This window comes from Neodiprion virginianus, chromosome 4 (assembly GCF_021901495.1).
Source record: "Neodiprion virginianus isolate iyNeoVirg1 chromosome 4, iyNeoVirg1.1, whole genome shotgun sequence".
Classification (NCBI taxonomy): Eukaryota; Metazoa; Arthropoda; class Insecta; order Hymenoptera; family Diprionidae; genus Neodiprion; species Neodiprion virginianus.
In genome coordinates, this window is record NC_060880.1 from 34,562,722 (window position 1) to 34,580,800 (window position 18,079).

The following is an 18,079-nucleotide window of genomic DNA, read 5'->3' on the forward strand; positions in this document are numbered from 1 at the left end:
CGTGTATTTTAATCAAGTTCGTGTAACAGAATACACATTATTGTGTATAATGGATGTGCGGAGAAGGCGAGGATCACGAGGTGACAGCTTCTCCTACTCTCGTCTCGCAGCAGACTCATTTGCATCATCGTGATTACGATTCGCAACACTGTCTGGAAGTTTGCAGTTGAAAATAATCATCGAACCGTTCTCGACCCGCGAGAAAGGCAAGAACACCGAACGGTGACGTCATCCGAATAGCCTGACCTCATCGACCATTACTTTTCGATACCGTACTATTACAATGCAGCGTAAGGTGCTTGGAATAACTCGAGTAATTTTAAGTCACAACCTACACGTGGTAGGTCTACCTTAATAATTATACTAAATAAATCTCCGTAGAATATGTAATGATAAATTTGTGACGAGGTGGTTTATATATATATATATATATATACACGCGTATATATAGAATATATATGTGTATGTATTATTGTAAGGTCGTGTACCTTACGCCGTCTTGCATCAGTGGAGGTCTCTCCTTGAGGTCTCTCCGTAGCTTTACCTAATTACACGCACACATATCTACACGCGGAGCACTTCAGGCTGTACGAGACAAGATCAATTCCGCGGCAAGTAAAGCCTCAATGTCACAATTCCAACTTTGCAGCGTTCGCTAAACTGACGGTTAGTGAGACTTGAATTACGGTCGCGAAACTCTTGTAATTTTGCTCGATAATTTTTTAAAAATATTGTATAATTTTTTTATAACTCGTATTTATACACCTAACGCAATTACAAGTATCTTCTTACATCTTTCCGAATTTATGAAGATCGCGAATAAAGAGGTTTTTTTTTTTCTAATCGATTACATCGATCGCGATGTGAATTTACGTGACAAACAAGACCTACGTTTGTAATATCAATCCTTCTGTCGTTTTCGAAAGGATAAACCGTGAGAGTTCGTAGGTCAGGGCAGTGCCGCGGATCCTTGGCGAAAGGACATTGTGAATCGGCTTCGGGCCTTCTCGTAGATTATTGTATTCCGATACGCTGTCGTTTGTATTGTCGTCATTGACGGAAATATCAGAACTGATTGTGTGCGAGTCTCCTTGTTGCAGCATGAATGGATCCGTAACGCAGTTTGCGTTTCAGATTGTATGTACACTTAACAAATCACGGAAGCTACTTTGACCAATCGAATTCATCGCGCTTGACCCGGTATTTTTTTGCTATACTTCTCTCATATTGTTATACTAGAAGGGCAATGAGACAAATTTCATACAAAACTGTTACGCGATGAATACTGAATGATAATCGAGAAGTTCCGACAAGGAAACGGTGGTTTATATATAAATGACTTTATAAATCGCTCACGGGACTCTCTATTTAACCGTAATTTTATCCAATTATATATATATATATATAATGTCCAACGCATCTGACGAGACTGCACCAGTTTCTTGTATACGTCCATCGCTGTGCAGTCTCAGCAGTTGATTAGAATACTTGTTCCCATGCGAGAAAGCCACTCCCTGTATAGAAGGCAGAGAGAATTTTTATTTCGAGACCAGAAATGGAATAATAAAGATGCAGCCAGCAGTGGGACAAGGCCGATTTATAACCGCGCGTGACGCCATCGCGGATTTTAAACAGTGAATGAATTATTTTATTCGTGTATATAAATATATATGTGTATATATATAGTCAATACCGTATGCTGTCGACTTTGTCTTTAGGTAGCTGATAATTTTGAAAAAAAACAATCTTAGAAATGGATACGGAAATCGACGATATGGAAAGAAGGTATTATTTAAATTCACTTTGTAATATTGATTCGATTGGTGAACTCTCCGCGGTGAACGGATGCGGGTACTTACTAAGGTCTTAACCATGTCGGTGTCTAATTGCATTGAGCATTTGTCGTTTTACACAATTGGCAAGAAATAATCATTGCTCGAAAGACGCATAATGAATGCGTCGTCGAATCGAGTCACTTTAGAGGAAATCGATGCAACCTTAACACACTTAGTCAGGAAACCGTTTTTCATTAAAAGAAAAAAAATAAAATTGAAAAAACAAACTTACGCGCTATATGAATTATTTGCGAAAAATTTGTATGACATGTAAAATTTTGTTTGAATGTCAAGAAAATTTGATTTGGTTGATAATTTCATTCGTAAATCATCCCACTTTTAATCATCTAGAATATTCTACGATTGTTACTTTTAATTGTCTTCATGCTACCATTATGCTCCCGGCATAATGTTCAGTTCTACAGTTTTATGAAATCCTTATTCAAGGTCGTTAATTCGCAACGATCATTTTCCATCCTGGGATATTCTACGCGGGAGAAAAAACATCGATTGTAAGTTATCGTATAATGAAAGAATAAGAGTATAGTCACGAGAAAAAAAAAAAAGAAGTCAAATTAGAATATATGTAACCGAATTTATGGAGAAAAGCAAAAGAGTAATACAGCGAACAGAGATAAATAAATAAATAAATAAATAAATAAAAGTTGTAGCGTGGCTAATACGAGGTCAGGCGATATGGGAACATGTAGTAATGCACGCTTGCTCCCGATAAGAGGTTTCCGGAGAAAACCACGAGAAAAATTCAGACTCGGATTAAGGAGGCACGATACCCAAGGCTGCTCTGCAAAAAAAGGCCGAGTGTCGATCCTGCAAGATGGTCCAATTGGTTATATAATTTAAGAAGCGGTGGGGGAAAATTAAATCTACCAAGGTCGAGTAAAACATTTTTACTGTAATATTTCTCTTACGTAATTAATTTTGTATAAAATAGTATTGTGCAGGGAAACACATTTTGTATTACAATATTGAGTGGTGCACAAAATTCTCGAACTGATATTCGTGTGATTGTTTATTGGTAAAGTTTAAGAGTTCAAATACCCGGGTTTTTGAAAATTTAGGTACTATTTTGAAAAATTTGATCTTGATAATTGCGCCGAGAAAAATTTCATTTGTCACAGTAACTGGAAAAAATCAGTAAAACAGGTATGGTTAAAAAAAACTGTTTTAACATTGTTGGGATTACGAAAAACGAGGTACGCCTAACCATTTTCCGCTATCGTCGATCCTTTTTTGGTTATTGCAACGCAAAATCAGTTTCTTCGGTTTACTCTACTTTTTTAGTTAAACAAGGCTTCTTAACGTCAATTTATTGTTCCACAAGCATTAAATCTTCCCAACAGTAGGGAGAAAGAATAGTAACGGATACTGGACTTTCCGGTAACAGCTATAAAACTAATTTTCATTTTCTACCTAGAACTATATTTTTCGATTGTGGTAAAAAATAAAAATAGCTGAGGACTGAGCGGTGACCGGAACCAAAAATTTCTCTCACTGTCAGTGTGAAGGGCTGAAGATAATTTTACAGCCTTTTTAACATTTTTAGCCTTTTTAGCCTTACGGTTAATTCGGCCCTGGGGAGATTCAAGATCTCTACGAATGGTCACGGAGACTGGCCGGGCCGCAACTCTTCCTCGCCCTGTTTATTTTCAATTCTTTAATTCTCTCTTTCTTTCTCTCTTTCTCCATTACCGTTACCGAGGATCTCTACCGCCTCCCGTGACGCAACTTTGTTTCTATAACGTGTCATTGTGTATTTCATGAATCTGCAGCGAGTAGTAGATTATACGATATAATAATATTGTTACAAGCTATGGCGCTGCGCTACGTGGCTCGCTCTCTCTCTTTCTTCCCTTCCGTCCTCGTCCTCGTCGTCGGTATCCTAGATGCCCGCTCATCGGAGTGGAATCGTGCAGATAATCAAGCTGGAACGTAAGGTGGCGAGAGACCGGGAAAAACGGGAAAAAGACTGGGAATTACGATGGACTGTGGGGCAAAAAGAATTTTTTTTATAAATCGTTTTCAAACTTCGGCTATGTTTTATAAAAATAGAAACGGTATTCTTCAATTTCTAATTACTTGCGTGAAACGACGCGTTTACTATGTGTTTATTTAAATTCAAATTTATATATTCAAGGTACGTAACTTTTGGAGCTTCTGGTCATAAAAGATGCCAAAAATTATCTAAGCTTGTTTTAAATTCTTAATTTCTTTACAGGAAACGTCGGGAAATTTTATTTCAGTAAATTGTCGTCAACCTTTATTTATTTATTTATTTATTTATTTTTTTCGTTCTTCGTTTTACCAAACCAATCCTCGAACGACTAATTTGTTTCATTCCCTGTCTTTTTTCTCTTTATTGTTCGATGTCAAACAGCTTTGACGTCCAAAACCAACACACGTGTGACCATTGGATGGATGGACCACCGATCAATGTCTCGCGTGACGTCCGAGTCGTGTTTGCGGTAGTGACTAGTTTATGGGGTACGGCGATGCCTGAAGATCAGTTCGAGTTTTCTAGATCAAGCCTTAAGACTGCGCAATAACTCTCTAGAGAAGACGAGGCATAATTCTTTTTCACCACCTACAGTAGTCGTTGAAACAAAGTATGCAAAACGACACCATTTTTTAAATAAGGGAAAAAAGAATTGACCCGCAGTGAAAGTTTCGGCTTACGATTTAACCGTCAGTAACATTGTGTTTGTCTGGAAGAAAAATGTCCATATTGAATGGAGAGAAATTGAGAGACAATTCTGCAATAATGAATGTCAATTCTGAAGTTTGAATTTTTTAAACGACGCGGTCGTTATATTTCTACATAATAATTAAGACTCTTTGCATTATCACTTTGTATGTCAGTATACTTTTAACCACTGTCTATATTGTACTGATTTTTTTTTTTATTTCGTGTCACATACACGCGCCTTTTGCCTCAAAATCAGGGGACAAAACCGACTGAGATAATATATCTGCACTCTTTGCGTAGGAGATTGAGTGAGCGATTGAGTAAAATATTCTTTCGAAATGTCGGGGGAATTTTGAAAATTTAAGTACATATTTGCAGCAGCTTTGTACGTGCAGAGTGTAAAATTTAGTGGAAGGTTTACCATCGAGATTGAATTACCGCCGGATGAACTCGCGGGCTACTTTCCCAAATGGAGTAACGAATTAGCCTCAAAAGTTTCTCTCACTTTTGTAACAACTTCGTCACTGTAGTCCTTGTTATACATAACACGGAATTATATCTGACGTAATTATTTTTACAACGATTAAGGATAGAGGAAAACAAATAACGTGTGTTCTAATTTTCCTCACAGCCTATGACTCAGGGAATTTCTTACAGCAAAATATGTTAAAACTGGAATTTTGAGTCTTCGAAGAAATAAATTCCTCCTTATACAAGGTATTATCGATCTTAAGGGAAAAAAAAATTACACTTAAAATATACACTTATATATATATAAGGCGTCACTCTAAATGTTGCAAAGTTAATCGAGAATTATTTTCTCATTTGAAATTTTCATTTTTCATTCTTGCAACTGATGAGGAAATATGCTAGAATATCTGTTCAGGTACAAAAGTATGAGAAAACCTATCGATTGAAAACAAGTTTATTATTGCATGTTGCTGAATGGACAATTTATTTGCGACGAGTTCATGTTGTTTCAATATCATTTTTCAGTAAAGGATCTTGCGTTCGTACGCGTCTATGGGTTATACCATTCCGACTATTTTTACAAAAGAGGAGGAGAATATATTAAGCGACTATTTGCTAACATGTGCAGCATCTAATTATGGGCTGACAACGAAAGAAACCAGAGTCATTGCATATAAGTTAGCCAAAAAATATAACAAAAAAGTTCCAGAGTCATGGGACAAAAATGAAAAAGCAGGAGATGTGTGGCTCAAGCTATTTATGCAACGACACTTTTACGACGAGTACTTTTTCCTAAAAAAAAATGTTTGATTTATTAATATTAAGTGTAATGATATTTTTTATACCTAATATAATGCTGTCACAACTTACCTCGGTAGTAGGAGAGTTGCGACAGAGGGAGTGGTCTTTAATTTTATCGATTTTCTCAGAAACCATAATACTTAAATTAATTTTGGTGATTGTTTTGAAAACAGGAGGAATGCCGCTAAATTAATCACATGGGTCATAACTGTGGAATGTTTCTTGAGCGAAATATGGCCCCTAAAGTAAAAACTGTCACAACCCTCCTAGGTCTCCCCTAATATTGATGATTCAATTTTACAGTCAATTTTTGAATATCAAAAACATATTTCGTCTCACACGATCGATTTGAATAATCACCGATTCACAAATCGTCTAAGATTAAATTCCCCGCCACCAACGACATCTCGACTATCTTCGTCTTCTTGTTTTTTTTTTTTTTTTCTATTTCGTCATTGTACAATAAATAAATCCCTACGACGTAGACGTTGCGTTGTATTAAATCATCGATCATATGTATGTCGTTGTTTACTCACGAATTTCGATCTATGCATTCTCGCGCTTTATTTATCGCGCTGCATAAATTATTCCACGCGCATCTGTTTGGTTTCCACTATTTCATCGTACAAATCGACGCCGTGGCGCGGTAGCGATAATGCAGATTGTAAAATCAGAGGCACGGAGATCATTCGACGGTAATATTACATGCCCGCGGTATGCGGCAATTGCGTAACACGACGGGACACATGCCGCGTAATTATAAATAATGTGCATAATAAATATGCCTTGCTAATTGCGCTTCGGTTACGGTAACAATTGCTAATGGTACTGCCTAACTGTCGCTGCTGCAACGGCGCAGACGTCGAACTGCAATTGCAGTTATGCGTCATTGTTCCGATACCAATCTCACTCTGCACTTATATACCTGCGGCACTCTCCCCGGCCATTCGAAACTTCTGTAATGTAACGCACGCGACGCGACGTGACGTGAGCCAAGTCATTGCAAAAATAAAACTGCAGTTCGGTCGCTGTCGCGACTCGTCAAAATCTAATTTATAAACAAAAATCGATCGCGTCAACTTGTGTAATTTACATCGAGATACTCGATCATTGGTCGAGAGAGCCGGGAGGCAAAGGTTTCAGCCGAGCCTGCAATATTTGACTCATCGTTCTCTCTCCGGCTCTCGGGATTTCCTCGACGGTCGTAACCGCGGCTTAATACGCCTCCCACGTAGGGGTGGGTGCAGGGCGTTGTCAGACTTGTGGCTCTTGGGAATCTCGCCAGTCTTTCGCCTTTCATTCTCGGATACGGAACTGACCCGGTCTCAGTGCGACTTGGTCGGAACGTCGGTTTCACGCTTGGAATTATCCCGTGATCGGTTTCCCAGTTGTGTTTGCGGAACCGAAAACCAGTAATAATAATAATAATATTATTAATAACAAAATATACATATATATATTGCGGTAACAACTCGTTCGATCGTTCATAGAAGAGAAAAGGTATTAGTTTAGAAAATTGTGATCAGAAATAACTGCGCCGTTTGAAATTCAATCGAATAACCGTCGTTTGCTGGATTATCTTCTTCGGTGTAATTCTTATCTTGTATAACTGACAAATATTATTACATCTAGCGACGAGTTTTGCGTTCACGGATAGAAAAAAAAAAAAAAATTCCTCTTTGCCAGTTCAGGATGTTACGATAACGAATATTCGTCATTCGCACATGATTTAATACTTGTGCGTGTAATAATTGGTTCAAAACGACAATGCAGCATCGCCACTTGTTGCCGAATCAAAATTCTTGACGATGTCTGTAAAACACGTGTCTTTCGTTATTCACCAAATTCTTTCGTGTAATAACGTGTGACCCATTGTTAAATCACTTGAGGAATTTCATTCATCCGGTATTCGGAGGAAATGATTCATGATATGTATCGAGATCATTACCGCGATGTGTGATACAATTATTACAAGTATAGCTATCTCTGGTTACACCTTGTTTTCCGCGATAAGATTTTACACGTCCGTGTAACGGTTCCACTTTGTGCTTTTTTTTTTTTTTAATTTTATTTTTACACTCAAGTCTGACGTCTAATTCGTTTTTTCAATGCACCTTGGGCGTAAATAATATAGAAACGGTCAAGGATCCGGTAACCGAAAGTTGGTATTATCCGCGTGCTTTATCCGAGAGTTTGAAATGATTTTAATAAGTGGTTGTGCTTATTATCACCAGGTGTAATATAATTGTTGTATCATATTGTTAGGTGAATGCAGAACGTTGGTTCGTTTTTGTGTTTCCCGAACGGATCTATGGAACCCGATCAGTCGAAAACTAAAATGCCACAGTGGAATTATGTACGTTAATGTTATTATACTATGTGTGCCACTAAATACAATATCGCAACACAACCACCACCACCACCATCATCATCATCATGATCATCGTGGAAAAAAAATTATCTTCATCAGCTACAGTGTCGTAACAAAAAACGACACCATACTATTATAACCTAATTAGAGCGAGACGGGGAGGAGCGTTCGTTGATCTAATAACGATTTAATAATAATAATATCAATAATAATAGTAATAAGAAGAAAAAGAAGTATTTGGAAAGAAAAGCACAAATAACAATCGAAATTGAGTGTGTGTTTTGTGAATTAATATATCAATTTTTTCTTATCAAGAAGAATAAACAAACAAATAATCGAAAAATATAACAACAGTTTTTGAAGTTTTGCTATTAATATTAATTTGTACTTACAAAACAAAGCCTGTATCGTTGGATTGTTGGTTAGTAACAAACTGACGGAGACGCCATGATCACAGAATGGGTATGCTTATCACTTATCATGCTATAACAATACTCTGTTCAATCGTTTAGTGGATAATGTTTTAATTAGTTCTACCAATTACTCGGTTTATTGTCAATTATAACTTCAATAGCCACTCGTGTCGATTTAATTGATATTTTTTGTATCTCCGCATCGATGTGTATTGTTTTTATTTCCGAAAGCGTTAGGGATTGGTTAGCCACCCTCTTCACTTGTCACTTTGACATCTAAATTGTCTATGCCATGTACGTAAGTTTAACTTGAAATTATGTTCCAATCAACCACGAGGAATTGTTACATTAGTAATAACGATATGCCATTTAACAAATTACAATTTCAAACATTGCCTCGAATATTTTTTTTTCCCACACTTTTTCAACTTTTCATATCACCCCCTGCACTTTTCTTTACTGCTTCGCATTACGCCTTTGAAATTTCACTCGCGTCGTATCAAACCGCGCGTAATTCATCACGTTTCGAAAAGAAAGTACAAATCCATTCGCATACATTATACGTATAATGTATATTTGTATGCAGTGTAGCAAAAATCTGGAATACGAAAACCAAAATAAAGAGGGGAATGAACGGAACGGAAGTGGCAAAGTGCCGTTATTATTATTACCGTTTCAGGGTACTTATCGCGTGGATTTCGTGAAGCTATTTGTCCAGCCGCGCCTAAATATAGATTACAATTTTTAGAGGTATCAGGAACTTATTTATATTTCTACCCGAGTTGTAACACCCGGTTACTTATTTCTCCACATTTAACGCGGTTTTTTTTCTTTCTTTCTTTTTACCCTCCTTCCTTTAATACACTTATGTAGAAGAAATCGGTTGTCTTTTTTAAATCGAATCGATGCCAAACGGTTATTTACCTACAAGAAAAAGGTGGAAACGCTGAGTTTCTAATTACAGCTACAGTATCGAAAATACGTATGAAATCTAATTGTTGTTTCTTCTCTCTGAATGTGCAGATCGCTGTTGATATACTGAGTGATTTGTCTAACAGGCGATCTTATTTTGGTTCACATAGGGGAACATTACCGAGTTGTGATGTACAATTGCTTGCTCGTTTTGCAGAATTCGTGGTTTCTTTTTTTTTTTTTGTTTTTCCTCAAGGAGTCGATATCTACTTCGACGTATGTATCTCAAACACGAAAAAAGGCTCGACGCTTACATTCTACACGCAATTATGGACAAATTTCAGCCTCAAATGAAAATTTAGCCGATTTTCTTTGTTCATATAATCGGGTGTAGAATGGATCTTTGATATTTGAAGATATAAACGTCACTTCGAAACCAGCAGGGCACACCCTGTAGGATCGTTTGCGAAGAGCGCGTTTGATGTGAGAAAAGAAGAATGAAATAATGTCGCGGCTCGCGGATTGAAACGAGGTTTTCACGTTTAAAAACGGCTATGAAGTCATTTGGCGCTTGTCTCGCTCTCGTGTGTCGGACGATTTCTCACTCTACGCGTATTATACGATACGAGTGGACGGTGTATTCGTCATTTATATACCTACTCGTGTCTGCGTTCACCTACCATCTGCATGACGTCATCACGCATGTATCCACACGATATCTCGAGTCGCTCATACACTGACACGCATATATGTATATACATGCAATACGTGCACAGCAGCTGTCTCGCGACGAGATGCAAGAGTGAAAAGGCTCGGCTGTACGTTCGTCGAATCGATCGCATCTCGCTTACCTGGACTCAAAATTAGACAAAGAGAAAAGCCCCCCCCCCCCCCCCCCCCCCAAAAAAAAATTAATTTAAAAAAATATAAAATACTAGCAGCCCATCCCGGCTTCGCACGGGCATATAATAATATTAAGTAATAATATAAATGTTATTTTTCTAGAAACTCACTGTAAACATTGTGTATTTTCTTTTATTATATTATTATATGCCCGTGCGAAGCCGGGATGGGTTGCTAGTGTAGCTTATATGACACGTTCGTAGATTTACCATAGCAGCGCCATCCATTGATTACTTACTCAACCCAGTCGAAAGGTATCGACATCTGTTAGAATCATTTGGAGTTAACAGATAATTGTGACTGTCGAATAATAACAGACAAATAATTAGCAATAAATTAAAATTGCGACTATAATTTGAGATTTAAACTATCCCATCTCTCAAGTTGGATCGAACTGCACATGGTGTGCGTATTTTATTATAATCGGTTAAGTGGTTTAGGAGTCCATTGAGGACAAACATCGTGACACGAGATTTATATATATTAAGATATGCAATCGTTTTTTCATAGTTTTGCTGTAAATGCAATCGACAAAAAAAAGACAGTGCTGATAACTCTTGACGCGCATTTACAGTCTTCACGAACGAGAGTGCTTTAAATACGTATTTCGCAGATATGTAAGAGGTATATTACGGATTTGTACATTGTGTAACTTTAAAAAATATATCATACATCGCCGATGAGAATCCTTGTATAGGTATAGGAGACACAGGTGTTTAGAAGGTTGGATGATGTTTGTTGTCAGTCGTTCACCGCCACGCTTGAAACGTGGAACACCAGTTGTTCACTTACAGATGCGAATTCACGCTCCGTCGTTGAAATGGAGGAGAGATCTCGACTGGTGTTGAGAAGAATGTTTCAATTTTTTTCTTCAATCTATTTATCGTTAGTTTCCATACATTAATGCTACTGTCTCGTAGATTTGTCATCGCGAATTAAATATGCGTAGGGATTTTAAACGATGCTCTCGACTCAGTCAATAACCCGAAAACATGTGTAAAGGATTCCCGCACTCTCAAGATCCTTTTGATGGTGTTTTTTGAACAACCTGTGTCACGAAAATAATGTTTCATAAAACATTTTAAACTCTCTATGCGACACTTCCGGTTTATTTTATTGTAGTAACGCGTGAATTTTCGATATATCTTATCGTAGGTTTGTATCTTTCTAAATTGTCTCATTTCTCATCGCAATGCTGTATATAGTCTCTGTATATTTGCCAATTTGTATTGAGAGTAAAGAAATCATCATATTCTTCTTCTGCTGGGTTTAATAGTTACTTTTAACATACAACTGAAATTCGTGATGCATCGATGTGGCAGGATAATCTTTACTTTTATCTTTAGAGATATTTACCTATAAACATTGACTCATCTCGAATATCTTCTATTCGGTTAGAGTTAGGAAAATTCTCTTTCGGTACTTTTTTTATAGAGTTTGAAATTTCCTATAAAAATCTGTATTTAGATAGTTCCTAAGTCAAGCCGTTGACGAGAGAGAAACATGAAACAAGTTTTCCACTTTCCTTACGTGTTATTCAAATGGAAAATGGAAAGAAACAAAATCGGCACCTCTAAATATCAACATCAAGAGCTAAAGTTTGGCTGAAATCTATTCTACTTTAGATACTCTACTGAAATTTCGATGAGCTTTTGAACATTTTTTCTCTCTCTCGACGTGAATGTAGAAAAACAACAAAATTGCGGTAATAGATGACCGATTTTATGAGTCATTGAAAACGCTGTTCACCTGTGGATTTATTCATTCATTATACATACTTCAGAATTTCCAATATCAGGCATCGACATAGTTGAAATGCACTTTGCAGTTCCGAACTCGAGTCTCACCGATCGAAGGTCTCTCCTGCCATATTTTGACTCTGCTCTCATACGGTTTTAACGATTTGCAGATACAGGGCCAGATCACCGAGGTCCGTAAAGGTCACACTTGCAATTAACCTTCTTTGCGAGTTAGTCACATACTAGACGAAGCTCCAATTAATTAACGTCACACGCGGCTCTCTTTGGCGATTCCCCGAAATCTTGTTTATCCTCCAGGAACAACGATGGTCTACAAATAAACTCTTACTCCAACCAGGAACGGTATTGCGCTTTGGGCTTATATCTGCTCACCTGATGAAGGTTCAGATTCTATTGATTGGCTAACACCACGCGCTTATAGCCTGGTGCTCGAGGCGAACTGAAGAATTTGACCAACTTAACGCTCGTCTCTCTCTCTCTCTCTCTCTCTTTCTTCTTTAGATTTCTTGTTTTTCTCCGTTGCTGTTTTTTTCCTCCCATTTTCATTTCAACCCAACGTATAACATTTACGGCTGCGCGTAATGTATACCTATATACCAATTGTGCCACTCGTTCCCTCATCGCAAGTAACGGTTACTCACGGGAATTACTTGGCCTCTTTAAAGGTCAGGACACGTTTTCCTCAAAGTCTCGTGCTGTCTTCTACGGATATCTATTTCCTACTTGCGCGACACGATTGCGAGTGCATCGGGATACTTATAGTCGCCTCTTTCCAGATTCCAGTGTCCGTTTAAAGGGGGAGAAAAGAAAAAAAAAAAAAAAAAAAACCACACCTCTGGCACTTTTATTAATTTTCATTCGCGTCATCCACAAGTAGATCGATTGAAACCTCGGTGACGAATACTGATCGTTGTCGTACGTCGCCTCTTATTAATCGTTCGTTCTACTTCTTCGTCACGAAATGTCGCGTGATTTGAAGAAAAAAAAATTTTGTTACTCGCACGTATTCAATCATTCGAAACAGATTATAACCGTGATTGTTGCAAGAGATCACTGGAAACTTGATCAAAAACTATCCTTGAAGTTTGGTGGACACAGAAAAAAAAAAGAAAAAAAAAAACAACCACACCTACAAAGTTTCATCGGCGGTAGTACCAAAATCGAAATTCAAGTGACTTGTCGCAATACTTCACATCTCGCAGGATTTGTTTCAATACCGATGCGATTGCAGACGATGACAATTGCTCCTTTCGTCGCGTTGTTTCTTACCCCGTAATGTCCGTATCACGACCTTCGAGCAAACTTGACCCACTGCAACGTTGCGTTCCGTTTTATAGCCGGAGGTGTTCGTTCGCTTCTTTCCATCTTCTTTGCACGAGGGTCTGAGCTTAACTGTGCAAGTCTCGAAGGAACTTGCGGTGACGATCGTTTCGACGGATGTACGTAGATAGGTACCTACCTGAATACGTTGAGCAGAATCGCGAGTCTTTGCTCTTGCTGATAACGAGGCTGTTGCCGTCTGTTAAAATTTTCTATTGTCTTCCGAATAAGTATAGAGTTACGTATGATGGATGCTTGAAGAATGACTAATAATATGCCGCAGTTGCTGCCTGTACACCAGATATATACCTATAATGTTTGTACGCCACTTCCAACGCGCGTCCCATATACACGTAACACTATACAGCCGTAACAAGCCTCGGGCAAATTCTTTTCCGAATCGTTTCACCGCGCACGTTCAGTCTACGTTCTGAACTGACAGTGTTTGAACCACGGTTATTAACAACGTTGTAGATCCCGATCAATCGTGTGCCGGAACAAACCCAGGAACGCGCGCGTCTTGCCGATCTTACTTTATCGATGATCCGGACTTGTTAAATGTCGCGAAATGAAGTGCACGCCTTGTCTAACGAATATTTGGAATTTCTTCGAGGTGACGTTTTAGTGTTACTCCTTATAACGTCTGTCGATACGTTCAATTAATCAAGCAAAGTTATCATCGACTCTCCGGTGACGCCAAGTCGAACGAACGTTTCACTGGTGCATTTAAATTGCACTGGCAATTTACCTCTTTTTTTTTTTTTTTTTAAACCGAGTATCGGATATTGTGAAGAATTTTATAAAGAATTGTTTCATAGATTTCTTCCTCTTGATTCTCTGTCGCAAAGTCTCTTGTGGAACGTATATGTCCGCATAGGTGATGTCGGAATGTTCGTTATTGTTTGCATTTGGATCGTGTGGTATAAGGTACCGACCTACGTGCGTGTTTGCAATTAGTTTAACGACGTGTTTGATTGCGAAGTATGTACACCTTGTAACGATATAGAGAGCTGTAGGATAATGAAACAAATAGAGAATGGAATAAATTAACATTCAGCGTACTTTTGTTATTGTCACGTTTGCTTCTTTTCCTTCTCTTACATCACATCAAATTATATTAAATCGCAAGTCGAAGGGTGCAGAATCGCGGGGTGGTAATGATTTTGGAACATTTCGATAACACGAAGCCACTCTTAGCCCAATTTTGAATCACGATACACAGATTACTATGATATTTATTTATAAGTGAATCGTTTCGTGATAATCTTGAAATTTTCAAACCGCGATTGAAAAAAGTATTCGAGCTATGCCTCATTCGGCTGCTCCAATTTTTATAACGCAAGTTCCAATGAACTGTTGAATCGTTAACAAAATGACGCTAATATATCGTTACGCCTTTATTATGCGTTTATCGAGTTTCTGAGTCAGAAGGACTAATGAGACGGCGATAACGAGTGCCGCAGGATGTTTTTACAAATATAGCTAATAATAGCAGCAATGATTTCATCGTTCATCCCTGTCATCAGTTTTACAATGATTCTTGAAACAATCATATTTGCTGACAGTACCTTTTCTTCTTTTTCAGCTGGACACGCTGTTCGGCCGCCCTAAAAAGACGGGACGAGGGGGCGGGGTGGGGGGTGGTATGAGCCATAACACCATCCCCCGTCCCAACTCCGGCGATGATTTCAGTGAGATTGAACAGCAGGCATCCATCATAGAACGGATGGACGAAGAAACGATGAATGACAAATTTGAAGATATGTTGGTGAGTGAGCCGCTATCGATTATTTGTTTATTTTTTTTTTCTATTTGGCGGAGGTGTTTGGCTTAAATGACCACATTTGTTAGGCAAAATTTGCTCAAAAAAATACAACACGTATTTCAGAACGACATGAATCTTACGGAGGAGAAAAAAGCACCCTTGAGACAACAGCCGGATATGAATAAGAGGAAAATGTTGGTGATGCACTGTAAAGGCAGCATACAGGAGAACAGATCAAAGTTCGACAAACCTGCGGACTACATACAGTACCTGGCCCAGCCCGAGTTGAGCGTAAATAAAATTTACAATTGTATAGAATCACTGAGGATCGCTTTAACTAATAACCCACTTAGCTGGGTTCAGGAATTTGGAACCAAGGGACTTAGACAGGTCCTCGCAACCCTCAACGAGTGTTATAGAAAGTGAGTTGACGTTTTATTAATCATCTAGGCTAATCGTACACGAATTAACACATATACGTAGTTTTTGACGAATTAACGTCGTGTGTAACAGAAATGACGTCACTATTTGAGGTTTTCTTAAAACACGCTCTCGAATTTATGGATTATCGTGTAATTAAATGGAACTAGTCTGTTATGATTTAGAACGAAGTACCTACACTCGTAAAACAAAATCTATTTGGAATTTAATTAGCACATTTGTTGGAAGCATTTCTTCAGTATAGTCTATGAAAATTCAAACACCAAATTCTTACTTTTGCCAATCTTTTGTGTAGTAATTGTATGACAAATTTAAGAAAATTTTTAATAGTCTTAACAAACAATTTATTAGGGCTCAAAATTTTCTACAAGACTGTGCGACGTATGTCCTCACCACAGACAGATACTGTATGGTTATCAATATTATTACATTACGTGTTTGAAGGATTCTTAAACGAATTATAAACTCGGTTTTTAATATTGAATGTCGCGTATCGTAATATGCCATGACATGTGCATCGTATGTTTAATTCGACCACAGTCAATGTTCCAATCTGTATTGTACTTTCATTGCTCTGTTGGTTACGAATAGATTAATATACGAATATTGTAATTTTCAGTAAAAAATGTATCATTACATCGCGTGATTGGAAAATTTGTCAGCGGGTTTTGATTTCCAGTATCGTGTGTATTAAACTTTGCATCCGTATATGAAAATTGATGCGCGAGTATGAATTTTGCTATACAAGGGTATGAATGGTAATTTCATATACCTAATTTGTAAATGTCATATGACTTTGCATTGTGAATTTGTTGTAAATTTAAGATCTTCTTTAACAGTGTAGTCTGTAAAGATTTTGAGTGAACAATCAATGAAAACCTCTAATTTACTCTTGTTTCGTTTCAGTGCTTTCATATGTTATGATAGGTAACTGAATAATATTTACATTCTGAATATTTGTATGGTTCATTTGCAAAATGCTTAGTCTATTTTCGTTTTGGCTTTAGTGAAATTCTAACAGCTTTTTATCGAGTGTTAATGTAGTCTTCAGGATCGTGCGATTTTTTAAAATATATTTAGTAAATACTTGCCTGCTGTCTGTGTTATTCGTTTAATATTCACGTGCATTCAAATATCTTGAATGGATGTTAGAAGTAAATAAGCTGTATTATGCATTCTTTAAGCGTTATACTAATCGTGTGACAATGTTTCAGTGATAATCGATACGAAAGAATACAGTACGAATGTATTCGCTGCTTGAAAGCGATAATGAACAACACCGTTGGAATAAAGGAGATGCTCGCGCATCACGAAGCTTTAACAATAGTTGCTAGATCTTTGGAACCAACAAAACCGGCGGTCATGTACGAGGCCGTCAAACTCCTTGGTGCAGTCTGCTTAATTTCCAGTGACAGTCACAAAAAAGTTTTGGACGCAATCACAATGAACGGGGAATTCAAGGGGAAAGAAAGGTTCCTTCCAATTGTTCAAGGATTGGTCAACAAAAAGAATGAAAATTTAAGGGTGTGTATAAAAAAAAAGTCTGTCAAGTTGTTGCCTGATTTGTGGTTTTTCAATTGCATGTAAATGTTGGGTTTAATTTTAATTTCAACAGGTCGTCTGTCTACAATTAATAAACTCAATAATCTCATCAGCGGAAGACTTAGACTTCCGGTTACACCTGCGAAACGAAATAATGCGAGTTGGGCTGGCAGACCTCCTGATTCCACTTGAGAAAGATACGTCCGAGGATCTGGCAAATCATTTGAAGATCCTCAAGGAACACAAAGAGGAGGACTACGAAGAATTTGTTCAAAGATTTGACAACGTTAGGCTAGAGTTAGACGATGTTAACGACTGCTTTGAAGTTGCCAAAAATATGGTTATGGATACGCCCGCTGAACCATACTTTCTATCCATCCTTCAACATCTACTTTTTATCAGGGACGATGCGTTAGTTAGGTGAGTGATAACGAGGAATTGGAGAAATCCTACCAAATTTCTAACTAATTGAAAGTTGCACTGATCTCCAAAGTGGTAGCGGAACATTAAAATACTCCGTGTCACCTTTCAGGCCAGCGTACTACAAACTCATTGAAGAATGTGTATCACAAATAGTGTTGCACCGGTCTGGATGTGATCCGGACTTTAGTGCCACCAAACGTTTCCAAATAGACGTACAGCCGCTAATAGATACTCTGGTTGAAAAATCGCGGGCAGAAGAAGAGCATCGTTTGTTGGAAATGGGTCAGAAGCTTGAGGAGGCTATTGCCAGTAAACAGGAGGCGGAAGCAAAGCTTCAACACGCAGAAACTAAGATCAAGGAACTCGAACAGGGTGGAGCAGTACCCGGAGGTGGAACTGTAAGTAAAGCAATCGTAGG

General features: G+C 37.9%; 1 protein-coding gene across 8 annotated transcripts in view; it reads left to right on the forward strand.

Annotated features, from left to right (window-relative positions):
* LOC124303269 (protein diaphanous) overlaps positions 1 to 18,079 on the forward strand; it is a 44,173-nt gene that overhangs the window by 17,419 nt on the left and 8,675 nt on the right. For 3 of the 8 annotated variants that reach the window (XM_046760301.1, XM_046760298.1, XM_046760299.1), the window contains exons 3-8: positions 15,076 to 15,258; positions 15,379 to 15,677; positions 16,603 to 16,623; positions 16,911 to 17,220; positions 17,312 to 17,658; positions 17,771 to 18,059. In XM_046760301.1, the coding sequence (XP_046616257.1) occupies positions 15,076 to 15,258; positions 15,379 to 15,677; positions 16,603 to 16,623; positions 16,911 to 17,220; positions 17,312 to 17,658; positions 17,771 to 18,059 (1,449 nt within the window). Of the gene's footprint in view, positions 1 to 7,100; positions 7,312 to 8,076; positions 8,168 to 8,210; positions 8,645 to 13,916; positions 14,104 to 15,075; positions 15,259 to 15,378; positions 15,678 to 16,602; positions 16,624 to 16,910; positions 17,221 to 17,311; positions 17,659 to 17,770; positions 18,060 to 18,079 lie in introns of those variants that run through there. The other 5 variants (XM_046760296.1, XM_046760295.1, XM_046760297.1 and 2 more) reach the window with 5 other exon arrangements.